The sequence below is a fragment of the Nomascus leucogenys genome, chromosome 21 (genome assembly GCF_006542625.1).
Source record: "Nomascus leucogenys isolate Asia chromosome 21, Asia_NLE_v1, whole genome shotgun sequence".
NCBI lineage: Eukaryota > Metazoa > Chordata > Mammalia > Primates > Hylobatidae > Nomascus > Nomascus leucogenys.
Genome location: NC_044401.1, coordinates 56,267,266 through 56,294,472, shown reverse-complemented (window position 1 = coordinate 56,294,472; position 27,207 = coordinate 56,267,266). Strand labels below are relative to the sequence as shown.

The 27,207-nt window shown below is 37.7% G+C and overlaps 1 protein-coding gene across 1 annotated transcript in view; it reads right to left on the bottom strand.

Moving 5' to 3' along the window:
• Nucleotides 1-26,082, bottom strand: part of RAD18 (RAD18 E3 ubiquitin protein ligase) — an 89,047-nt gene extending 62,965 nt beyond the window's left edge. Inside the window, exons 1-6 of the mRNA XM_030801812.1 lie at nucleotides 25,942-26,082; nucleotides 21,511-21,592; nucleotides 10,950-11,011; nucleotides 9,644-9,714; nucleotides 2,298-2,635; nucleotides 372-471 (exon numbers count right to left, since the gene is read on the bottom strand). Of these exons, the coding sequence (XP_030657672.1) occupies nucleotides 372-471; nucleotides 2,298-2,635; nucleotides 9,644-9,714; nucleotides 10,950-11,011; nucleotides 21,511-21,592; nucleotides 25,942-25,992 (704 nt within the window). The 5' untranslated portion in view covers nucleotides 25,993-26,082. The remainder of the gene's footprint in view (nucleotides 1-371; nucleotides 472-2,297; nucleotides 2,636-9,643; nucleotides 9,715-10,949; nucleotides 11,012-21,510; nucleotides 21,593-25,941) is intronic.
• Nucleotides 26,083-27,207: the final 1,125 nt, after the last annotated feature.

Here is a 27,207-nt window from a genome sequence, read left to right as displayed (position 1 = left end):
ATTTTTTATATTTTATATTCAGAGTCTAATCTTGCTTTCTTTGGCCAAGAGGCTTTTTGGTAGTTTTAAAAATCTAAGAGAAAAAAACAAGTTTAAAAATAATTGAATTCGAAGTTACTAATTTCTTATTAAGTCAAAATTTAGTAGCAGTTCAAATATTCAATATAGCTAATCATATTTGGCAAAGTGGGAATTGAAGAAAGAACAGAGGAGAGGGATTGGAAGAAGTGGCCAACAGGAGTAAAGAAAGCAAGTAAGAGCAGGAAATACGGTCACCAGGATAAAATGAATACTGTAGTTTTCCCCCAAGTTTATAAAGCACAAGAGGCACCCAGCTAAAGTAGCTCAATGGTTCTGCTCAACTTCCTTACCTTCTGAGGCTTTCCTTCTTCTCTTCGCGTGATAAACAGCTGTCTAAATGCTTATTAATGTGACTTTCTGGAATGTTAACCCCGCAAACAGGACAATCCACTGTATTTTTTAAAAAGAAAAAGAGAGACTTTATTAATTGTAGAAGCGGCAAAAGTATGTAAACTGGCATCTTTTCAGCAAGTAAAGTAAAAAAGAATCCCAAATTAACACGCACTTAGAAAAGCAGAAAAGAAAAAGAATGGCCCATCGGGACAACAGGAGTGGGACAGACTGGTTACTGGGTAATGGCTAAATTGTGGGAAGTCACACAATTGAAGTCCTGGTCCCAGAGAAAGAGACTGCAAATAAGCTTGAAAGTCTGTTTATTAAAAATGCTTCGGTTAAATCTTTTCTACCAAGGTATGACCAAACTATAGAACTAATCTTAAATTTTCCCAAGCCTTAGGAGCTATCCATGTTTAGCACAGAAGCAATAGTAATGACTTAAGTAAGACACACCTGGCCCAGGGGCTGAGTGAAGGAAAGGTAGTTTAATAATTTATTGAGTTCAATTTTGTCAATGGTTACAAATTTGTTAATTTAGCTCTCACTTATAATTCTATATATAATGTTAAAATTAAGGAACACAATCATTCTCAAACTATTTCATAAAGTTGCAGGGATCTGTGGGGGTATCTCGGGGCCTACAGACCACCATGGATAATAGGCAGAAGGAGGTCAGGTGGAACAGAACAAACTGTTTTATCTATTTTATATGTTATGGCTTATCGTAAAATTTCATTTGGGAAAAAAGGTTCTGCTAGGGGAAAAACAGTTAACCATCAAGCTAAAAAATACTACAATAAGAACCATCAATTGGTAAAAAGACTAAGGATAGACATAGTAGAAAATATAATGTATATATCTTTAAAAGATGTAAACACGTTAAGAACTAATAAACTAATTTCAATCTAAGTTTAATAAACACTCACATCTCTGCACTGTGTGTGGTATGGATATACCAAAGATGTCTAAGAGTTTCTGCCTAAAAGGTGCTCTAAACTTCACTGGAAAGAAGACACAGAAACAAAAAGTTAAACAAGCTGACATATTCATCAAACAGTTAAGCAAATGGGATACAAAACAGTCCAGAAAACAAGTGCTATAGCACTTTTGTGATGTGAGACAGTGTTTTCTAACGTAACAAATGAATAGTGAGGATCTGGATAGAGTCTGGAAAGGTATAGAACAGGGGCTGGCAAACATTCTTAGTGAAGGGCCAGGTAGTGAAGAGCCAGGTAGAATTTAGATGGATCCTATAGATCCTATGGCCTCTGTCACAACCATGCAACTCTGCCACTGTAGCATGAAAGCAGTCACAGAGAATAGGGTGGGTATGGGAACTTTTACTTACAAAAACAGGTGGCAAGCCAGATTAGATCTGCCAGTTGTAGTTTGCCAATTCCTCAGTGTACTGGAGGAACAGTGGGGAGGCTAGAGCAGGACTTCTGAGAGAGAGAGGTGAGCAATAAGGCGGGATGACTAGGTTAGGCCTCAAATTGTCAAAGGCTTTACATGGCAGGCAGAACAGTGAGGAGGCATTCAAGTGGTGGTAAAATAAGATAAAAAGAACTTTTCAAGATTAAATGGGAACTGATATGTCGAACGGGGGGAAGAAGAATTAAAAGCTGAAAACAGAAAGCTACTGCCATACTTGAAGCCTGAAGTAATTAAAATTGTTTCCTTTTTGCAGCAGTCAGCCTGAATTCATATTTCTGAGAGAGAAACAGAACAAACATATCTACAACAATGTCTGAGGTTTGTGATATGGTAAAATCTGGTTTGTCCTTTACCATTCCTTCCCCCTCAAAGATGCTGCCTCTTTATTCTTATCTCATGTGGATGAAAAGATTTCCATATGTCCACATATGAAAATAACTTCCTACCTTTAGTAACTTGTTTCAAAGTGGATGTCGAGGGTGTCTCAGGACGCTTAGCCTCTGAGGGATCTGGAGCGATCTCTTCTACAGAACGTGTCTCTTTGGTCTTTGCAGCAGGGCTTGCCTCTTTTTGAGGGCTGAATTTGCTTTTATTTTCTTTTATCAACAACTCTGATGTAGAACCACTCATTTCTCTGATCAAGAAATTATCCATTAACCTGCTCCCCTGCTTTAAAGACTGCCTGGAGGCTACAGGTGTATATACTTTGACAGCAAGATTCTTTGAAGAGGAAGAAGCAGGAGATTTGGGTGGTGACTCTAAAGCAAACTGCAACAGATGATTCCTTGAAGCACAAAAAACACAACAGACAATTAAGATATCCAATTTTATATAATAAATTAACTGACATAAGCTGTTTTCCCAATTAACCTTGTTTTCTGAAATACAGGACCTATACTATAATGACAACCAAACCAAAGTTTCTTCTAGTATAACTCAAAGCAATAAATCTAACTTAAAAGGCAGTTAATGTGTCAATAAAACAAAATGAAAGGAAATCAGTTTTAGGCCACAGAGAATAGCTTATATGAGACCTAATCTCCAACCATAAGTAACTTTAAAATCTGAACAAAATATACTGATATAGTCTGGATATTGTCTCCACCAAATCTCACGTTGAAACGTGATTCCCAATGTTGGAGGTGGGACCTGGTGGAAGGTGACTGGATCATGAGGGCGAATTTCTCATGAATGGTTTAGAACCATTCCCTTAGTGCTGTCCTTGTAATAGTGAGTGAGTTCTCATGAGATCTGTTTTAAAAGTGTGTGGCACCTCCCCCTGTCTCTTTTGCTCCCACTCTCACCACACGACATGCTGCCCCTGTCTTTTGTTTTCCACTGTGACTGTAGGCAGCCCAAGACCTCACTAGAAACCGAGCAGATGGCTTGTACAGCTGCAGAACCATGAGCCAACTAAACCTCTTTTCTTTGTAAATTACCCAGCCTCAAGTTTACTTTATAGTAATGTAAGAATGGCCTAACACGCATAAAAAAACAACTCTTTGTAGGCAATGGACTGAAATCAACGCAAGGCTGCAATCCCTGAAAAAGAAGAAAACATGAAGTAATCCAACATTTCCCCCAAGACTTTACCCTGGAAGCATTTTCTAGGAATGGGTACTAAAGTGAAGTCTAAACAGAAAACATTGATCTTACTTGTTAGAGAAAATAAAAGATCAGAGTTCTGAACAAAACTGGCCAGGATTGAGGGGTCAGAGTGCTTTGACACGTGGTAGCTACTGAAAGGGAACCCCAGAAGTCTGCTTAGAAATTCACATCCATTCCTGCTCATTTCCAGGGCTGCACATCATTAGACAAAAACACAGGAGACCCACTAGGAAGCTGATACTGGTAAATTAAAATCCCGAACGTCAGTGCTGGAAAGTTAGTTGTTCACATTGGAGCCCAGCCAAAGCTGAGAAATCTTGGTAAGATCATGGACATTCAAGTGACACCCCACAAAGGCCACACCTTAGAAAAGTGGACCACAGTGAAGAAATATAAACAAAGCTCAAATAGACCTAACCTAAGAAAACATTATACCAGGCCGTGACAGAACAAAGATGAAGAGCTGGTAATTTAACTGCTTGTTAGAACAAAATGTGACATCTTTCAAAAGAAGACAATTCACAGCTTCTACAACATTTCAACCACAATGTTCAGCACACATTTTAAACTTATTGAACATGCAAAGAAGCAAGAAAAAGTAGCCACTAATCAAGAGATAAAATATTCAATAGAAGCAGACCCAGAGGTAATCCAAAGAATAGCATCTCTAGGTAAGGACTTCAAACTATGATAAACATGTTAAAGAAAAAAAAAGAAAAGGGATAAAAAGATAGTGTATTATGAGAAATAAAATCCATAAGAAAAGAATAAAATGAACATTCTACAACTGCAAAATACCATATCTAAACTGGATGAGTATAACAACACACAATACAAACTTGAAGGCAGGTCAATAGAAAATATCCAAACCAAGCACAGAGAGAAAAATTAATGAAAAAGACAAACACAAAAAAGTATAAGATATTGGGCATAATTAGAAGCCCAGAAAGAATAGAAAGAAAGAGTAGAAAATCAGTAATCCTAGAAAAACCAATGGCTGAGAATTTTCAAATCTGATAGAAAAAAAAGAAATCAACCCATAGATTACACCACTACCGAATTTACATGAAACTCAACAACAGAAAGATAACTAGAAAATCTCCAAATGTTAAGAAATAAAGCACCACACTTCTAAATAACCCCACATGTCAAATCACAATGAAAACTAGAAAATATTCTAAACTGAACAATAGCATGAAGGGTTGCCAAAACTGTCCCTGGAGGGAAAATTATTGAAAATAGAAAAAGTAAAAACCACTACTCTAAGCTTCCAACTTAAAAGGTTAGGAAATGAACAGCAAACTAAACCCAAAGAAGAGAGGAAGTAATAACAGATACTAGTGAAATAGAAGAGATAGCAACAGAAAACAAGCAAAGCCAAACGTTGGTTCTTTGAAAAAATTAACAAAATTATTAATCCCTACTAAGACTGAACAAGAAATAAATGAGAGAAAATACAAATTACCAAAACAAAGAATTAAAAGAAGACCTCATTACAAATCCTATAAAGATACTTAGAGGATATTATGAACACTTTAAAACAACAAATTTTAAATTTTAGATAAAATGGACAAATTCTTTGAAAAGCACTATTCATCAAAACTGACAAAGAAACAGAAAACCTGAAGAGCCCTTATTATCTATTAAAGAAACAGAAGCTATAATTTAAAACTTTTCCACAAATAAAACTCCAAGCCCAGATGGCTTCACTGGTAAATTCTACCACATATTTAAGGAAGCTTTGTTTATATTTCTTCAGTGTGGACATGGTGGCACATACCCATAGTCCTAGCTAATTGGGAGGCAGAGGCAGGAGGATCCCTTGAGCCCAAGAGTTCGAGGTTACAGTGAACCATTATCATGCCACTGCACTGCAGTCTGGGCAACAGAGCAAGAAGAGAGGAAAGGGAGGAAGGGAAGGAAGGAATAGAGGGGGGAGGGAAGAATAGAGAGGGGAAGGAGAAAGGAGGGGGGAGGGAGAAAGGAAAGGAGGGAGGAAGAAAGGAAAGGAGAGAGGGAGGGAGAGAGGAAGGAAGGAAGGAAGGAAAAGTCTTGTCCATCTGTTAACTATACAATAACCTTACCTCTTCAGAATGGGGCTAAGAATCAAGAGTCAAAATAGGCCTTTGGGTAGACATGGGCAGCCATTAAATCTATGCAATCAATTCCATGGACTTCTGTAACTAAAGTCCTGCAATGCTTGTTCTGATCAGAAACATGTAAACAGCAGTCTAGAACCATTCGGCTAAACAAGCAGAGGCCCACCCAAACACAAATTCTTTTTATAGCACCTCAGGGTATCAACACTGTTGAAAATATAGGCAATATATAATAATAATAATAGGAATATTTTTAGGTTCCTTTGTTCTAGGTATTATGATGGATATCTTTTACTATAGCTCTTCATTTCTAATCCTCAAGGTATCGACAGTGTTATTCTCATTTTTTAGACGAGGAAACAGGAGCCAAAGAGGTTAAATATCTTGATCACAATCATATTAGAATCAGTAGGGCCTACACCAATGCCCAGTTCTGCCTGAATTCAACATCACAATGCTTTAAACTGTACAATAAAAAAGGTGAAATTATATTCTACTTCCTTTTTGTGAGCTGCTGAGGGAATTTTACTTCAATTGTCATCTAAAATGTTTAAATTCTTAAACTTGGAGTATTTGCAGAAAAACTTATCCCTTAATGGTGGACAAACAAAAGCAGTAAGTGATGCTCTCTACTCTCAATTCGTAAAAATAATGATAGAGATGGACACTGGCTACAAAAACAGAGAAACAATATTCACTTAAGTCAACAATGATGCCACACTTAGACAAAAATATTCTAATAAATGTTCAACAACAGGTTAAGAACATTGTTTTAAATAAAACTAAGTCAAGGAAAAAATCATGTGTTCTTTGAAAATAAAAGTAAAAGGTCAGATGAAAATATAAGAGCTGTATATCAGCCTTGTATCTGAAAACCTCTAAAATTATTTCCAATATCCCTTTTATATTATTAAATTTGGAATATTAAATATTTAAAAATCATAATGGCACATAAAATGACAATGACAAATGAGAATGCCAAGAAGAAATGAAATTGACAGACAATATAAAAACCTTACATTTTGGTCATAGGATTAAACTTCCTCCCTCATAAATCTTAAACCACAGTTCAAACAAGTAATGAAATTGATTAGCTTGAATTTCATCCCTCCTAAGTTTGCAAATGATGTACCACAACACTTTACACATGACAAAAGTTCACCACAAGGATGATGCTAGGAAAAGCAGGAATTCCAAGAAGGCAAAGAGAGAGAGGAACAAACGATATAAACCATCCCAAATCTACAAATAATGCTTCCCACCCTACCACACCCAATATAATGAATAATTAAATCACCTATTCCTTTCGGGAAGGAGAGGGGATAGAGGAGGGCTCAACCATTCCATGACCTCCCTTTAAGTTACACCAAAAGGTGTGTGAATCCAAAGACCCTGACCACTTCTCTTCAACAAACAGATGCTGTTATTTGCAAGGCTTCCTTTATCCTAGCAGAGAAGTTGTTATGCTTTCAGTACTAGCTGAGGAAAAAAATAAACCTTGAGAAAAACAGGCAATAAATTCCCTTTTAAAGGCACGGCCCCATCCTCTCATAGATTTCAAAAACTAACTGGTGAAAAATGTTAAGAAAAACAGTAGCTTTAATTGGGAAAATCAGAGAATTTTAAAGTTTCTTAATCTAGGAAAGTATGCCATCTTTTTTAAACTATACCATCTTTTTTTCCTTAAGGAAATAGCTAACCAGGCAATTTCTAGGATGTGCATGAAGTTAGCTCAGAGTACAGTCGGCCCTTCACATCCGCCAGCTCTGCATCTGTGGATTCAACTAATCACAGAGCAAAAATGTTCAAAAAATAATAAAAGTAACAATACAACAATGAAAAATAATATAAATTTTAAAAACACAGTATGACAACGATTTATATCGCATTGCATTAGGACTATAAGTAATCCAGAGGTGATTTAAAGTATAAGGGAGGATGTGCATATGCAAATACTATGCCATTTTATGTCAGGGACTTCAGCATCCACAGATTTTGGTATTCTCAGGGGTCCTGGGACCAATCCCCTTTACTGAGAGACAATTGTACTAAATTTGATCATTTTTAGAATGCAAACCAATAAAGAAATGTGCAATTCTATTGAAAGAAATCTGTTTATACTTTTAAAAGCAACATAAGGTACCTCCAAGAATGTTCCAACAAGCCTAGAAGTCCCATCCAGTCACATGCCGTATAATGATGCTTTGTTCAACAAGAGACCAAATACACGGTGGTGGTTTCATTAGATGATAATGGAGCTGAAAAATTCCCATTGCTAAGTGACATCTTGATAATCCTAACCCTGTGTGGGCCTAGGCTAGTGTGTGTGTTTCCATCTTCCTTTTTTTTTTTTTGAGACAGAGTCTTGCTCTGTTGCCAGGCTGGAGTGCAGTGGCGTGATCTCGGCTCACTGCAACCTCCAACTCCCTGGTTCAAGCGATTCTCCTGCCTCAGCCTCCCAAGTAGCTGGGATTACAGGCATGTGCCACCATGCCCAGCTAATTTTTGTATTTTTAGTAGAGACAGGGTTTCACCATGTTGGCCAGGATGTTCTCAATCTCCTGACCTCGTGATCCACCAACCTCGGCCTCCCAAAGTGCTGGGATTACAGGCGTCAGCCACTGAGCCTGGCCTCCATCTTCATTTTTAAGAAAAGGTTTAAAAAGGAGAAAATAATAACAATTTTTAAAAATAGAAAAAACTTCACAGAATAAGGATATAAAGAAAGATGCTTGTACAGCTATACGATGTGTTTGTGTTTTAAGCTAAGTGTTATTACAAAAGAGTCAAAAAGTCAAAAAAAAAAGTAAAAGTTTACAAAGTGTAAAAGTTACAGTAAGGTTAATTATTGAAGAAACTTTTTTATAAATTTAGTGTGTAGTCTAAGTGTACAGTGTTTATAAAGTCTACAGTAGTGTATGGTAATGGCCTAGGCCTTCACATTCACTTATCACTCACTCATTGACTCATCTAGAGTAACTTCCAGTCCTGAAAGCTCCATTCATAGTAAATGCCCTATAAAGATGTACCATTTTTTGTCTTTTATACCATATTTTCCCTGTACTTTTTCTATGTTTAGATACACTAATAGGTACCATTGTGTTGCAACTGCCTACCGTATTAGCTACAGTAACATGCTGTACAGGTTTTGTTACCTAGAAGCAATAGGCCCTGCCATATAGACTAGGAGTGTAGTAGGCTATACCATTGTTGGTTTGTGTAAGTACACCGTATGATGTTCACACAGCAACCAAATTGCCTAATGGCACATTTCTCAGAACATATCCCTGTTAAGCAACACTTGATTACACTTAACTACAGGGGCACCTGACCACTATCTAAACACAATGCGTCCTTCATAAAAATTCTTGCTTGACTTGCATGATTAAAACTAAAAGTAATCCAAGATATTGAAACATGCCTTTTCATATCCCTTTGGGTGACCAAACTCACTTTCACACATTCATGCATTTGACAGGAAGTAAAGTTGCATATCTGAGCTTTATAAAGTACAAGCAATTACATATTTCAAATGCCATACCATTTAATACATGCTGAATAAATCAGATTAAGAATAGATTAATATATAGCAAACAGAATCAATTATAGATATGTGTATACACATGAGTTAATACATACATATATATAACATACATATATTACTTAGCTCTGTCCATTGAGAGGGCCTAGAAGCAATGACACCCCAGTAGCAACAAGCATACCCAGCACCAGATCCTGGTCTCTAAATACTATTCTCCAAGAAGAGGAGCTCCTTGGAGAAATGGCTGATTCTAGGGCTTGGGCAGGAAAAGGAGTATCTTTAGAGCACTCAAAAGTAAGGAAGTCCTCAAATCTGCATTTTAACTCTTAATTATTCTATACTACAGGAGAATTTCTGTTAAGTAAAGGAAGAAAATCTTACTCTAGTAAATTTTCCATGTGTGAATAATGACTACTGTTACTTCCCTTCTTTGACTATAAAACATGCAACCCTGCATTCCCTAATCCAAAGGTGCACAAAGTAAACAGAGAACACATATAAAAGGCAAAAGTAGTTAGAGGTTAGTCACAAAATTAAATCATACCGTGCAAAATTCAAGCTTTTTACCAGTTCATCTAATATGCGGTTATTTTTCAGATCCGGCTCTGTGACAGTCTAGAAAAAACAAACAACAGATGGAAAAAGGTCAAAAACAATAATCAACTTGTCATAATCTTGTTTTTGAAAATGTCTGACCCATCCTCCTGAGGTTCTCCATCCCACTAAGTCTTCTAAGGCAGCCTCAAAATAAAGTTCATTTATCTCATGCTAACATGAAATTTTAAAATAGTGAATCAGTATCTGCTGACTGGAAGTCTGATAAAAGCTCTCCACAGCTTCTCTTATAATCATATATACTCTGTACTGACTACAATCAAACCTAATATAAGCAAGAATCTTTCTTCAAAATGCCAGCACTCAGCTTTCTCAAAAATTTCTCCAGAAAAACAGAAATGTTCTTTTAAGTTCTAACACTGGGAGAGGCACTAAGTGTTCAAAGAGAATTTTAAAGTAAGACTGGTTTTCAGGAATGCAAGAGAAAAGTGACAAACCCAGTACTTATTTGGCATGAATGGTACACAGTTTATCTCAGTGATGAGACCATCTTGTCAAAAGCAGTGTAACACTTGTAAAGATCTTAGACTTAAGAGCCAAATCACAAAAGTTCTTACATAGAGAAATAGTTCGAAAGGTTCAGTGACACCCTGACACCACATACCTACCAGAGAGGCAAAACTAACCAAACTCCTTACCTAGTCCTAGTGTCGGCTCTGTCAGACCTCACTTGTCTCTTCCGTCTTTATTCCCATTTACATTTAATTCCCCTTTTAGTCTGCTTTTCCACCTGTTCCCACTACTTGAAAAGTTTCAGAAACAATAACAAACTTCCTAGTGTTTTCCCTGAAGCTCTGGTAGGGGAAAGATGTAAGGGAACAGGTAAGCCGGATTAAGCCCAACAGCCATGCATATTTACCTTCTGCACAAATACTTAGACAGTTCTTTGCAAATGAATAATCCTACCATCAGAGTTTCTACCAAAGTGAGAAATTATTAAAAATTAGAAGCCATAAAAACATGGGTCATAAGAATTAAAGAGTGCTACATCCTGAACTTAAAATTAGTTTTTACTTCCTAAAATACATTTAGGTTTTCAGAAATCTTAACAAAAAAACTGACCAAAGCCCAGCTCTTCTTACATGTACTTTAGAGGTCCTTTCTGAAAATGTCTTTCATATAGCTTAATTCAGTAACTACACATCACCCTATATATACACAGGCTTTTATGCATACACAAAGCAGAAATATTTGCAGCAGTCAGTAAGTTTTAAAAAAAGGAAACAAAAACTCACCACACAGCAAGTTGGACACTGAGTTTTATAGGACAGAAATTTTCTTATACAGAGAGAGCAGTCTGCAAAACACAAAGTGCAACATAATGTTAATTAAGATATATTAATAATACAGGAATATGACTTCTAACAAAATCTTAAGCCCTAGACTATTTCCATCATCTAAGGTATATCATCATAAGCTTAAATTTCTGGTACCTCTACTCTATGCACACTTACACATGTGATTAAACAGCATTTTAAGGAAAGGAAAACATAAGTAGTGTAAGTCCTTAGGATACCACAACTACACAAGCAACATACATCACGCTGTGTCCTCCATCTGCAAAACACAGGAAACATACACTTGGGCTGGGTACTGTATAAACCTGCCAGATATCTCTACTGCTTATCATTTGAAAATACAAATTCTGAAATAATATATATACACATATTAAGAAAAAATATATACCCAGGTTATCACATTAGGGACTTCTACATCTTAATTCTGTAAATAATGTCCTCTGTCCCACATTTTACAAGCACTTTTGTGGCAGGCACTAAGAACAATATATATAAAGGAAGGTTCTTGACCTCAATGAGCTAATAAAATAGTGAAGCAATTACAGCATAATTCAGCATAACATAGCCTAACAATTTAAGCAGGAAATGGGCATAAACTAAATTCACCACACTCGAGGCACTGTAAAACGTTCACCCGGTCAAAGAAAAAGCAGATGTGACTAACAGAATGGTACTTTACTAATTACCTAAGCTAATTTACTAGTAGCCCAAATTCAGCTGGATTCTGTTTAGTTGAGGAGGAGACAGTATAATTTCAGTATACTGTATAAATTCAGGATTCTGTTTAGTTGAGGAGGAGACAGTATAATTTCAGTATACTGTATAAATTCAGGATTCTGTTTAGTTGAGGAGGAGACAGTATAATTTCAGTATACTGTAGAAATTCAGGATTCTGTTTAGTTGGGGAGGAGACAGTATAATTTCAGTATACTGTAGAAATTCAGGATTCTGTTTAGTTGAGGAGGAGACAGCATAATTTCAATGGTACGGATATCCAGGAAATAAGCAAGTCTTGCCAGCCTAAATAAGAGCACCCCAGGAGGAAAAACAAAGAAACACATTATGAAAAGGATAAAACAGACAACAGGTTGAGTTCTTTTAGGAAGCAAAGATGAATACAGGGGACCGATTCAGCATGTAAGGGGCTTGGAAGTCACCACTCTGTCCTAACAAGTAAAAAGCTGAACAAACTGAAAAACCAACAACTTTTCGTAGATCCAGCAGAAAAGCAGGGTCACAGGGCAAACTGCTCCCCTCAAACTGGAGAGAGAGAGGGGTAATACAGACAATCACAACTTACTGGAACAGAAACCCACAAAAAGAAACCTCCATGGGAACCAGAGAAGAAACCTGTGCTGGAACCAGTGCTGCGGTGGGAGAATCTGAGCTGTAATGGACGAATTGCTGGCAGCTCAGTATGGGCAAGTCTGAGAGTTAAAAACTCCAGGGAACCCTGTCATTGCAGGCATGGGGAGGATGTCCTCACACTTCTGTGAGTTTTAGTTCCAGGAGTTCTTCAAAGTTCTCACAGTGAATATTGGAGAAAACCCCCCTAGTCCTTCCAGGAGTAGGAGGGTAAAAGTAACCATTTCTAAATAAGCCAGAGTAGTCTGTTTTTTTTGTTTTTGCTTTTGTTTTTTTCCCCTTCGAGATGGAGTCTAATTCTGTCACCCAGGCTGGAGTACAGTGGCGCAATCTCGGCTCAATGCAACCTCCGCCTCCTGGGTTCAAGTGATTCTCCTGCCTCAGCCTCCCGAGTAGCAAGATTACAGGTGTGCGCCACCACACCCAGCTAATTTTTGTATTTTTAGTAGAGATGGGGTTTCACCATATTGGCCAGGCTGGTCTCAAACTCCTGACCTCAGGTGATCACCCACCTCGGCCTCCCAAAGGGCTGGGATTACAGGTGTGAGCCACTGCACTGGTCCAGAGTAGTCTGTTCTTAACAAAGCCCTCCCTCAGGAGAAACTATTTTACCAGAGCCTAATCTACTGGCGTTTTATCAGAGCCCAGCTGACTCTGGAAAAAAGGAAATACACAACTCCAGCCCTCTAGCCATCCTGTGCCACCTAAGGAGAGGAAAACTGAAGAGCACTAGTGACATTCACAGTCCAGGGGCAAAGTTCGCTAAAAGACCTAATCATAGGACTATAGAATGTGTCCCCTCTGCCCATACCTAAAGACCTATTTACTGCAGTTCCTTTTACCCAGTACATCATTTCCAGTTATTACGAAAAAAACCACAAGGAAAAACACAGTTTGAAGAAACTGAGCGAGCATCAGAACCAAAGTCAGATATACCAGAAATGTTGAAATTATTGGACCAGCAATTTTTAAAAATTATATGCTAAGGGCTCTAATGGAAAAAGTAGACAATATGCAAGAACAGATGAGAACGTAAGCAGAGAGGTGGAAATTCTAAGGAAGAATCAAAAAGGAATGCTAGTGATAAAAAGAACCGCTATAACAATGCCTTTGATAGGTTCATTAATAGATTGAACACGGCTGAGGAAAGAATCTCGGAGCTTTAGGACATGTCAATGGAAACCTCCAAAACTGAAAAGCAAAGAGAAAAAAAAGACAGGAAAAATGGAATAGAATATCCAAGAACTGCAGGATGACTACAAAAGATGTAACATACACATAATGGGAATACCAGAAAGAAGAATGAATGGAACAGAAGAAACAATAATGGCTAAGAATTTCTCCAAATTAATGTTAAACACTAAACTACTTATCCTGGAAGATCGGAGAACACTAAGCAGGATAAATGCAAAAACAAAACAGACACCTCAGCCAATCACACTGAAACTACATAAAATCAAAGATAAAGAAAAAATCTTGAAAGAAGCTGTAGTGGGGGCCTTACCTACAGAGGAGCAAAGAGTGACACCTGACTTCTCACAAACCACACAGAGAGTGCACTGAACTATTTAGTGTTGAGAGAAAAACATCACCAACCTAAAACTATATCCTGAGAAATTATCCCTCAAAAGTGAAAGAGAAATAAGGTCTTTCTCAGACAAATACAAATTGAAGAAATCCGTTTTCAGTAGACTTCCCTTGCAAGAAATGCTTAGTACTACATAAAGAAAGGAGAAGGAATATGTGAAACTGTAATAAAAACTTTTTCTTGTTAATTTAACAGATAACAGTTTGTACAAAAATAATAACGAAGTATTCAATTATGGATGCTTATTACGTATAAAAATGCATGCTTATGAATGCTTATGCATAAGTGAAATGAATGACAGCAATGGTACAAAAGACTATAGGAAAGCATTTCTTAGCTTGAGCTGCCATAACAAAATACCACAGACTGGGCAGGTTAAACAACAAAAATTGTTTTCTCATGGTTCTGGAGGCTAAAAGTCCAAGATCAAGGTGCCAATACGGTAAGTTTACGCTGAAAGCTCTCTTTCTGGCCTATAGACAACCACCTTCTCACTTCGTCCTCCCATGAGGGGGTGGGGAGAGACCATAAGCTCTGGTATCTCTTCTCATACGGACACTAATCCCATCACTAGGGCTCCACTGTCATGACCTAATTTAAACCTAATTATCTCCCAAAGGCCTCATCTTCAAACACCTACATACTGGGGTTGGGGCTTCGACATAGGACTTTAGGGGGGATAAAATTCACTCCATGGCATTCCACCTTTAACCTCCCAAATTCATGTTCTTCTCAAATGCAAAATACATCCATCCCATCTCAACAGCCCCAAAAGTCTTAACTTATTCCAGTACCAACTCTAAAGTCTAAAATCTAAAGTCTCATCTAAATATCACCTAAATCAGATATGGATGAGACTCAAGGTATGAATCATCCTGAGGCAAAAATTCCTGTCCAGACTCATTCTCTTAATTATCAATGCTATTCTCTTTATACTATAAGAAGTCTCCTGAGCAATACTGTAAGTCAAGAAATCCTAAAACCTAGCTGCTCAGCTCAGTCACCTAGGGAGATTTATGTTGGTTTTAACTTCGTTTCCCAGGCTCTACCCCCAGTCATACTGATTCAATGGATTTTGGTCAGCAAATCACATACTTAATATGTGATATTGATTCAACAACAGCAATAATTTTTTGAAAATTAATAAGTTACTAAGTTGAATTATATGAAACTGACATTTTGGTTAAGTCAAAAATGGACAAATATTGGCAATTTCATGTGGTTCGAACAAACACTGCACTTAGTATGTGCTCTGTTCTAAGCACTCTACATGTATTCATGTATTAACTCTTTTGATCCTTACAGCAACCCTGAGGTTGGTACCAATATTAGTCACATTTGACAAGAAGAAAAACGAAGCACAGGGCACAGCCAACTTGCCAAAGATAATGGAATTAGTATGTGGCAAAGGCAAGCACCAGAGTCCATACTCTTAATATATTAATTATTAAAAATTACAGATGCTCCTTGACTTAACATGGGATTACATCCCGATAAACCCATCATAAATTGAAAATATCATAAGCCAAAATGTATTTAATATACCTATCTCTAGCCTGGGAAAAGATCAAAATTCAAAATTCAAAGTATGGTTTCTACTGAATGTGTATTGCTTTCACACCATCGTAAAGTTGAAAAATCCTAAGTCAAATCATGGTAAGTCAGGGACTGACTATATCTATAAATATTTGTTTATAATAAATATATACTGTAAATTTATACTATAAATAATGTATACTTATATAAATATGTACTATGTATAGTTATATAATGTATACTTATACAACATATTGTGTATATATTATATGTTACTATCATACCTATATAAGTATACATTATATATATTATATATACATCAATAAATAACAATAAGGTCACATGTACCTTTTAAATTAGTACTTATAATAAGGCTACTGCTTTCTCTTCTGCATAATCTTGTATATATTTCCTTTTCTTTTGAATTGCAGAGAACCAGATATGAAGTCCTAAGTAGATCAAGCCCTAGGCTTAATTTCCGTCTACTAGACTACTACCAAATATGTACTGATAAGCTGCAGACCAGCATAATTTATTTTCTAGTGGGCAACTATGACAACCCTTCCATTCAAAGGAGAACAGCTGAAGAGTTTTGAATTCATGTATTCCCAGAGGGCTTCATTTAAATCACCTATGAAGTCTGTCTTTCCATTCAAGAGAGCCCAAAAAAGATGTGTGGGCAGAGTGGAAGAAGGTACAATAACAACAATGAATTAAAGAGTAGTTTCACAGAAATATCCAAGCCTTGGGAGAGGGGGCATCTCTAATCCCAAGCAAGATCCTAGATGAAATAATTGGCTTGTGGACACTGATAAATTACCACTATTTTAAGGCTTGGCCAGCAATCTTTTTTTTTTTTTTTTCCTTTTGTGGATTTTGACTCAAAAAAATTAATCAAAGCTTGTGTAGGAGTAAAAAGTAATTTTATTTCATTTTTGAAATACGAAATGTTCCACTTACGAAACCTTTGCTAATTCAAGAGACATAAGATTCTATTAGGCAAATAATAAACGTGTTTATCTTCTTTTATATTCTCATGAAGCAGCACTGTGAAACAAGACAGAGGAGAAGAGAAATAGCTACACATACAAAAGGGAGATACAATTATGCAGAGCTGCACTTCTGGAAATTCTTAAATGCTAGTCTTTAGTTGGAGGGATGTTATTCTCTTACCAACTAACTGTCCGTTAACATTAGAACTGGAGGCAGATGCCAACCTTCTCAGCTTTCTTGGACCTCCTATTCTTTTCACACTGGTTTTTGCTTTTAACTGGACACTTTAGATGTTTCTTTCTAAAAAGTTCCTTTTTTCATAAAGTCCTTAAGATTTCACATGACAAGGATTGGTTTGAGTTTTAGAAATTTCCTTTTTACTATTAAGATGCTAGACTCTTTTGATGTTTGAAAGCCAGCTGATTGCTAAATATTTTGATCATCTTCCATTATCAAGTGAGAAAAATTATACAAGTGCAAAGAAAATTGGCACTTAAGCATATCAGTCTATTAGCAAGACCATTTCTCACTTAATGGTGTTTTATAGGTTGGAGTAAGTCTGCTCCCTCTTGCCCCCAAAATACTCTTTAATAGCACAAATTTGGATCAATTTAATTGACCTGCATTCTGCCAAGGCACCCCACTCACACCTTTGTACCTGCAGAACTACAAATGTAGTGTTTATTACTCATATCCAAAAACCTAAACAGAACAAAACAAAATAAAGTGATTTAAAAATGATAAATCATGAAAAATCTAAGAAGCAACAATAAATACCTGGGATTCTGGATCACCAATTCTAGTCAATCCAAGATGATAACAGAACATGACAGACCTGGCTTCTACTAAAGCCCTGGGGGCTTTGTGTCATTAAAACACTAAAGACCCAGAGCAAATTTTAGACATGACGGGACTTGTGACAACTGGTGTTTAGAAGAGGCCTACTGAATATTGAGACTTCACAAGTGAAAAAAAAAGTGCTCATAAAACAAAAAATCATCATTACTGAAACTTCCCTCCACTGACTTCCTCTTAAAGAATGGCATAAGTGACAGCTATAAGTCGTGAAGAAGTGAGCAAACAACATATATCCCTAGGAAGGGAAACAGAAGAGTAGCACTTACATTGTGGGGGCTACTTGAGAAATTGGTTTCTGAGCTGCCTGAATCTATACACTGACAGAAAAGGGAACCAGGTTGAGGGCCACTGAGAACAAAAGCAAAGGTCTGGACTAGTACCACACTCACTGGCCACTGTGCCTCCCCTAGGCTCAGCAAGGAAGAGAAACCCCCAACTTTCTGCCTGGGGAAAGAAAGAAGGGAAACACGGTCCAATGTTCTAGCTTTTCCAAGAGCTGGCCAGAGGACTGGCTTCTGTCTCGCCCCACTAAGCATGAACCCTGCATGTTCTAGGTGACTGGGGACTGCTAAGAACAAAAAAGAGCTGGGTCGCTTGCTACTGATCCAGAGGACCCATAGTACAGCAGACAGAGGCTGATACAGCTCTGTGGCTTATCTTGGGAGGGGAGGCTGGGAGAGAATAGTGGAGTGTGTGACCAACATTTGAACTTTTCAAAGGAATGCCTAAGGGAATGGTTTCTGTCTCACTCAACTTGGGGTGCTTTGGATCGGCATACTTTAGATGCTTGAGGGCAGCTGAAAACAAAAAAAGAGGTTGATGGCTTACAGCAACTCTGGAGAACCTGCAATACCATGGACAGACACACGAGAGAGAAAAATAGCAGCTAATGAAAACACTGACCAAATCTCTCTACTTGGAAATTTATAATCACAAGTCCAGGGAAGACACATCCACAGAAAAGGCTTAAGAAGCCCCTAGAATCTGCAGTCAAGCTGACTAGTAAAGGTCTTTCTCTATATGGTAGTGCCCCCTTATACACAGGAGAGACATTCCATAAAGCGCAGTGGATGCCTAAAACCACAGATATTACTGAATCCTATTGATACTATGTTTTTTCCTATACATACTTACCTATGAGAAAGTTTAATTTATTAATAAGACACAGTAAAAGATTAGGAACAATAACATAGAATTAAAACAATATACTATGACAAAAGTTATGTAAATGTGGTCTTTCAAAGTATCTTGTGCTGTACTGTAGATTGTACTGTAGATCTTAGCAACCTCAGCATACAATTTTCTTTCCTTTCCTTGTTAAGAACTTTCACCTTTTCACTTAAAGGAAGCATTTTATGATTTCTCTTTGTCATATCCAAATTGCCAGCATCACTACTCTTGTGCTTTGGGGCTACTATTAAGTAAAATAAGGGCTACTTGAACACAATTACTGTGTTCTGCAACACAGTTACAATTACTGCGATACTGCAACAGTCAATCTGATAACACAATTACTTGTGTTCTGCAACACAGTTACAATTACTGTGATACTGCAACAGTCAATCTGATAACCAGGATGGTCACTAAACGATTAATGGTAGATAGCATATGTAACATCAATACACTTGACAAATGGATGATTCCCATCCTGGGCAGGACGGCACAACATTTCATCAGTGCTTTACTTAGAACAGCGTGCAATTTAAAACTTATGAATTATTTATTTCCAGAATTTCCCATTTAGTATTTTCAGAATGCAGTTGACCACAGGTAACTGAAACCACAGATAAGGGGGGACTACAGTACAAAGCCAGTCTGTAACAAAGCCACTGTGAGGGAGTGAGGCCCTGTCACCCAAACAAAACAAAACAAAAACAAACAACAAAAACAATGTTATTAGCTATGTTAAAGAAAAAAGGAAGAAAATCATATGAGCATCTCCACAGATGCAGAAAATACTTGACAAAATTCAACACCCATTCATGATTTAAAAAAAAAAAAAAAATCCTCTCGCCTAACCAGGAGTAGAGAAGTGCCTCAACTTGGTAGGTTTATGAAAACATATTAAGAATATAAAAAAAACTTACAGCTAACATCATACTTAATAGTAAAAGACTGAACGCTTTCCCCATAAAATTAAGAGTAAGGACAGGATGTCCAACACCACTTTCAACACTGTACTTGAGGTACCAGCCTGTGTAACAAAAACATAAAGGCATACAGATCAGAAAGGAAGAAGTAAAACTGTCTTTATCCACAAATGACATGATTGTGTATGCAAAAATTTCTAAGGAATTAACAAAAAAGATGCTGGAATTAAGTGAATTTAGTGCAGTCAGAAGATGAAAGGTCAATATAAGTTATATTTCTTTGTGCAAGTTCTGTGCAATGAAAATCAAACAACACTGTTAAGAGAAATAAAGATAGAGAAGTATATCATATCCACACATTGAAGACTCGGCATTGTTAAGATGTCAATTCTCCCAAATTGATCTCTAGATTCAATACAATTCTAGTGAACATCCCAGCAGGCTTTTGGTAGAAATTGACAACCTGATTTTAAGTTATATATGGAAATGCATTTAAAATGCAACGATCCTAAAAAAAAAACAAAGAAAAAAAAGTTGGAGGACTTACAATGCCTGACTTCAAGACTTACTACAAAGCCACAGTAATCAAGATGGTGTGGTACTGGCACAAGGATAGACATATATGAGTCTAGCATATAAGCATTTTAAAATATTGTACCTTGAGGTATTTACTGCAATAGGGGTTATCCTATCATTGTTCAGGAGTTAGACAAACAGTTTACAGATTATTTAGGTTCATGCTCTTTCTTGTTCTCTATTTTCAAGTTGATTTATCTTGGAAAGCTAAAAAAAACACTAAACTTAGGCCTAAACAATTGGTTTTAGTGGGCAGTAGTTTTGGTGAAAAACTACTAAGTTTCTAAGATCAATGGAATAGAAGAGTCCAGAAACAGACTACAGATGGCTAGCTGAGGTCACACTGACTGAGATGGGGAGAAATTTATCAGATAATGAAAATGTTCAGTATCTTAATTGCAGTAGTTACACAGCATACACATTTGTCAAAATTCGTTAACACTTTTATACCTTAATGTGCACTTAAAATGGATGTACTTTATTGTATGTGAATTATACCCAAATAAAGATGATGTTAAAATATATTTTAAAACAATCTCCAAAACTTATCTTGGTTTTTAATGTCAATCTTGTCTGGAAGAAAACTAACATTATTAAGGACTCATAATGTGCCAGACAGTGAGTTCTGCACGTTTAGTTCTCACAAACATTTTCTAAAGTAGTAAATACTCACCAGACTTTCAAGAGTCAAGCCCAAGGATATCTGTAATGCCCGTGTCGCCATCACTGCTATCCTCTTATTATGTCTTCTCTATAGAAACTTTTTCACCAAAGCTACTACCAACTAAAACCAATTTCTTAGGCCTAATTTGACTGTTTTTAACTTTCCAAGATAAATCAACTTGAAAATAGAGGAAAAGAAAGATCATGAACCTGAAAAACCCATAAACTGTATGTCTAGCTCCTCAACAATGATAGGGTAACCCCTAAGCACTAAATATCTCAAGATACAATATTTTTAAATGTTTATATACTAGACTCATAAACAGAAGTACAAACGAATTCCAACATGAGTCTTTCCAGCATCACATAGCAGTTAAGTTATAAAACTGTCTGTAATAGAGTCAGTGGTGGAATTCTCCCACTGGGGAAATATTCTTATTGTTACACATTTTTAAACTTTGAAATTCTGTATCAGGTACTACTTGGTGGAACCACCTATCTGTTATCCTGTTAAAAACAACAATTCTGAAACTTAACATCAAAAAGCACTTGGCAAATAAAGAACCACTTATTGTGACCAAAAATTTTATTGCCATAAATGCTATAAAAATCATAAAAATATCAAAGAGGAACGAGGTAGAAAATATAGAAGCCTTGTAAAAACCTTCAATATTCAAGAGGAAGGCAGTGAAAAAGACCTTCTGAAAAACTACAAGATAGAAGAGCTAAAGGTGAAACATAAATATGTGCATGTATCTTTGGTGTTAAATTAACACTACCTCATGTAAAAATCGCAATTTACTAACTCACAGGAACAAAACATACTTACAGTTATGTGAACACTGAGGTATTATCATTGCAATGTTGAAATACTCGAAGCAAATTCCACACCTCAGCAAATCATCTATTGTCTGAAATGCAAATATGCATATATACATATCAGAAAGACATCAAAATTGGAAGTCCTGTCACAAAGTTTTTTCTACATCCCCTAAAAAAAATTCAAATTCTTTGTCAAATACACAAATTCAAAAGCTAACTCCAGATAAACTGCAAGGGATCTTGACAAATAAATAAAAACTTCTCTCATATGACTCCTATACATTCAGTCTCAGGTTGCCCAAATTGCTTTAGACAGCTAAAGATGATGGCACACCGATTCTTGTGCCATATTGTCATCCCTTCACATAAGGAAGGGCTACTGTACTTCTGTTCCACTTCTAATGCGCTTCCAGCTCTTACTCCAAGCCTCCTCCTCTTCAGACTCCAACACCTAGCCTATAGTCACTATTGGGTGAAAGGTGGCCATTGCCACCACACAGGTTAAGAATCAAATCAAAGAATGTTAAAGCCAAACACTGGAAACTGTCTAGTCAAAAGAGGAAACTGGTATCAAAAGCAGGCACACAATAGTAGGCATTAGTCAAGCCAAGACCAAAATTCCTGTCTCCCTTCTGGCAGGCAGTCCAGTGCTTTCTGTATGGTACTACACAATGGAGCCAAATGAGGAAGCCTGGAAAGAGCTGGGGCAGTGAAAGCAGAGGAAGGGAAAGTGAACAACTTGGAAAGAGAGATGTGTGCCAACCTGGAATGCAATCCAAACAGGAAAGGAACTACTCTGGCAACCTAAAATCTTTCAAATTGTTTAAAATAAGATATTATTCCATTCAATAGAAATATTTTTTAAAAGGAGGAAGCTCTCGACGGGAGGATCGCTTGAGTCCAGGAGGTGTAGGTTGCAGTGAGCCCACATCGCACCACTATACTCCAGCCTGCATGACCGAGTGAAACTGTCTCAAAAAAAGAAAAAGGAAGCTCTCCTTCACACTGATATGAAAAGATTGCCAAGATAAGTGAAAAAAGGAAATAAGGTATAGACAGTACATATACTATGCTACCGTTTGTTTAAAAGGAAGAGGTGAATAAGAATGTATTCTAATAGGCCTAGCATGGTGGCTCTTGCCTGTAATCCTAGCACTTTGGGAGGCCAAGGCAGGAGAATTGCTTGAGTCCAGGAGTTTGAGACCAGCCTAGGCAAAATAACAAAAATCCGTGTCTATAAAAAATTTAAAAACTCGTTGGGCGTAGTGGCGCATGCCTGTAGTCCCCCTACTCAGGAGGCTGAGGCGGAAGGATTGCTTTAGCCCAGGAGTTCAAGGCTGCAGTGAGCCGTGATTGCCACTGCACTCCAGTCTGGGCGACAGTGAGACCCTACCTCAAAAAAGAAAAAAAGAAAAAAGAATGCATTCTATTTTCATCGTAAATATAAATAATGAGAAGATAAACAAGAAGTCAAATAACGATCAGGGCCAGGAACATGGTAAGAAGGAGACTTTTACTTTTTATTTTATGTGTATTTCGAACCATGTGAACCTATTACCTGAATTTTAAAAATGTAAACAAAAAAGGACTAATGTCGCTAATGGTCCATATGATGAAATATTATGCAGCTATTAAAAAACATGCTTTCAAAGAATAATTAATGCCCTAGGAAAATAAAAATCAGAAAATAAATCTATGCCAATAATACATACTAATAACAACTCTGTAGTTGAATCTTCATAGCACTCTTATGAAGTCCACAGCATCAGTATCCCAATTTTAAAAATAAAGTCTACAGAGTTCCTAAGTTGGCTGGATCAAACCCAAGAAGTTGACTCCACAGTGATCCCAAATTTTAAATGCACAAAAACCAAAGGAAAATAAGGTAAAATGTTAAACACTGGTTCTCTGGGTGGTAGAATTACGGATGGTTTTATTTTTCTCCTTTATCTTATTCTGAATTTTATTTTTTTTCTACTGTGTACACATATTACATTTACAATATGCCAAATCAGTAAATTTTTGTTAAAGTAAAACCAGGGAAATAATAAAATGCCAAAATCTTCCATTATTGTGGATGGTAAGCTGTCACAGACACAAAAATCTAAAGGGTTATGTTCAAGATCAATTAAGAGCAAAGGCAGGCCCAGAAGCCAAAACCAGTCTATTAGATCACACTTTCTTATCTATGCCATCCTCTTCTGGTGGAGCAATGATTCTGAAAGATCTGCAGAGCACAATTGTGGAAGTTGACACTACATCAGATGAGCTATTTCTGGTTCAAATTTCTCGTCATGTCACTCCAAGACAGTAACATGCATATCACATGTGCCTCAACCAACCAAACAAAAAATGATGCCTGAATAGAGAGTGGTCAGCAGACTCCCCAAAATTTCTTTAGTTTAGAGAGAGAGAAAGTGAAAGGGAGAAGTAGAAAATGGGTGGAAAAACATAATAATTACAAAAATACTCTTAAGTTTTTGGGGTTACAGATCCCTTTGAAAAATGGATGAAAACTATGGACTCTCTTCTCAGAAAAACATACATACAAAAATTTTACAAATAACTTGAGACTCCAAAGTCTTTCTGTGGATCCTAAGTTAGCAACCATGGATTCTGAGTCAAACTTCTATTCAATAAAAGAAGTAACCTCAGTCAGATCTGCTTCTGGGATCTGATAGTTCTTTGTGCCTGGAAGAGTTCAAGCAAAAATTAGGTGAGAAATTGGCAGATGTGTTACAAAGGAGATTAAAATACTGAAAGGGGCTGGTTTTCTAATCTTAAGATTCCATGATTCCAATGTGAGCAAAAAATATGGGCTCAATCAACTCTCTGGTTGAACATTCACTGAACACTCTGTGGTGCCAAACTCTACATTCAGTGCTGTGGTGAGATGCCAAAGTCAGAGAAGGCACGGAACCCGCCTCTAAAGAACACTGAAATTGTGGGAATATGTAAAGTGTGCTTAAATCTACAAAGCAGGAGCTTTACAGGTTACAGAGCTCTTTTACTTTCCTTATCCAAGTCAAGCTTCATGACAATAAATTAAAAGGGGAAAGAAGCACTTAACACAGTGCTAATAATAATAATAATAAAATATATTCATTGAATGCTTACTACATTCCAGATACTTTCAATCAAGCAGCAAATAATATTTAAGCACCCACTTGGTGTCAGGCACTGCAGTAAGCACAGTGAATACACGGCAGAATCTGTGCCCACATACATCAACTAATTTATTTAATCAATCCTATGAACTGTTATTTTTGTCTCTAATTTATAGTTGAAGAAATTCAGGCTCAGAGAGGTTAAGTTACTAACTGAAGGTCACACAGTTAAGAGGCAGAGAGAAGATTTCACCCAGGACCGCTGGAACTCAAATCTGTGCTCTTCTCCACCGCATCCTGGTGCCAAGCCCACCATAACTTCAAAACTACAGCTTTCCTGGATCATTTCACAATGTCGGCTTCGCATCATGCAGGTATCTCCAGTCCCCAAGCACTCTAGACGTCACTGATGACAGCAGGAAAACGAGGCCTTCTACTTACTTTAGCCTTCACTTAATTCTAAAGTCAAATTTATGAGTCAGTGGGACAGATACTATAATCCCCAAGTCTACAAAACTGAGGAAGAGAAGAAGGCTATCTTAGCCACTGTCAGAAACGGAAATAATCACAGAGCAAGAAGAAACACCAAGCAACTGATTTTTAGCCAGCACAGCAAAGTGCATCTGCTCTTGAGCAAATCCAGGGCCCACCACTACTGTAAATGGAAACTGGTATGCCTTGCCAAAACAGAAAGTGGCCACAAAAATAAATATTATTTAAGTGAAATAATTAGATGCAATGCAAAATCAGCGCTGAACCTGAGTCCTGATCTCTGTTTAAAAGGCAGATATACATGAGCAATTGTTAGAGAAGAGTGAAGGTGTGTTAGAGAGGAGTTGGGGCAGTATGTCAGAACAAACCAGCACTAGGTTTATTGAGAATAATCAGAAGAAATGAAAGAGCCTGTAAAGGAGACTACCTGCTTGGCTACGTGATTACATACATGTTATATGATAAAGTGTCCACCCAAAATCACGTCCGGTGTCACTGTTTAGTGCTTGACACAAAGTAAGCTTTCAGTAAAGAATAGCTGTCGATGTCATTGTTTGGAATAACTGTTTTTCTACGTTATCGTTGGGATTAGATCGCAGAATATCTGGTTCAGTAAGACTGCCAACCTCAGCTCACCAGGCCTGTCCTTGTCACTTATCGGAGGAGTAAACTGAGACCCAGAGCCACGCGGTCGGCTCGTGGCAGGGCAGAGCCGGGTACCCTGGCCCAGCGCGACGCTCGCGCCTCATTCTTTCTCCTTAAGGCGAGGACATCCTCCTCAAAGGGAGGGACCTCCCCCGCAGACAACCGGGAGCTCCCAACCTCCCCGAAGCACTCACCTTCATGACTGCCAGGCCCGGAGGCCACCGAGGCTCGGCCAGGGAGTCCATGGTCGCTCCCGAAGACGCTGGGGGTCCGCCACCCACTAGCCTCCGGCGCTCCAATACCACTCGAAATTCCCCGCGCTACCGCATTACGTCAGCATCCCGCGACGCGCCTGAGGCGGGCGCGGAGCCTGCCGGAAGTTGTAGTAGTATGTGGGCGGGGCGCTGCTTACGGGCTTGTACTGCGCATGCGCCAGGCTTCTGCCGCACTTACCTTGAAGAAAGTGAATGGTTAAGAAGTCTAGAGCCAGTTGAATATTAAGAAAAGGTAGCCAGGAATCAAACCAAATCCAGACCTCGCCAGATCTGTCAAGGTCTAGGCTCATGACCCCCTTAGGGTCGCCCACCCTAATCGCAATGACGATCCGTCCTTGCTCTGAACAGAAGTTTTTATATCGGTTACTTTAGCTCTTCCGTATTACAACACTGGGAGGTAGATGTTATCATTGTCCGTTTACACAAGAGAAAGCCTACGCCCGAAAAAGTGGATAGGGTTTCGAGTCAGATTCCAAACAGGACCTCTGGGTTTTTTAATAGGAGCTCTTGATTTTATTCATGTTAAAATTTTAATGTACAGTTTTTCTTTTTCTTCGGAGAGAAGCACCATTAACTTTGGCATATAGCCTTCTAGATATTTCCTATGCAGATTGACAAAGATTCTTTGCTTGAGCAAACTTTAGTCAGGCTCCTGAACCTTCTCCTAGGCCAATCTGTGTACTTCCTGGAAAAATCCAGTTTTAGCAAAAAACCCTGCTAAATCAAGTTACCAAGAATCCCCACCTTTGATATGTGATCACTCTTGATATCTGATGTGTTCCTCATCCTCCACCATCCCCCAGTTGATGTCTGATCACCCTGGCCTCTTCAGCAAGAATCTACTGTTACCTCTGATGTTTCCTCTTAGTAGTTTTTCATGCACTGCTCCCCACCCTGCTTCCTGGCTATAAATTTCCATTTGCCCATGTTGTATTCAGAGTTGAGCCCAGTTTTCACTAATTGCAAGACACAGTTGCAGTGGTCCTATACCTACTTGAATTGTCCTGATTAAGTCTTCCTTATTGTGCTTTAACAAGTATCATTGAACAATTTTTTTCTTAAACAAGGTACAAACATAGATTTTTCTCATACATATTATATTAAATGCATGAGGAATGGAGGTTTACGGTGCCCACCCCCGCCCCCTCCTTTGTATCAGCCAATCATAGAACAGCATGCAAATGA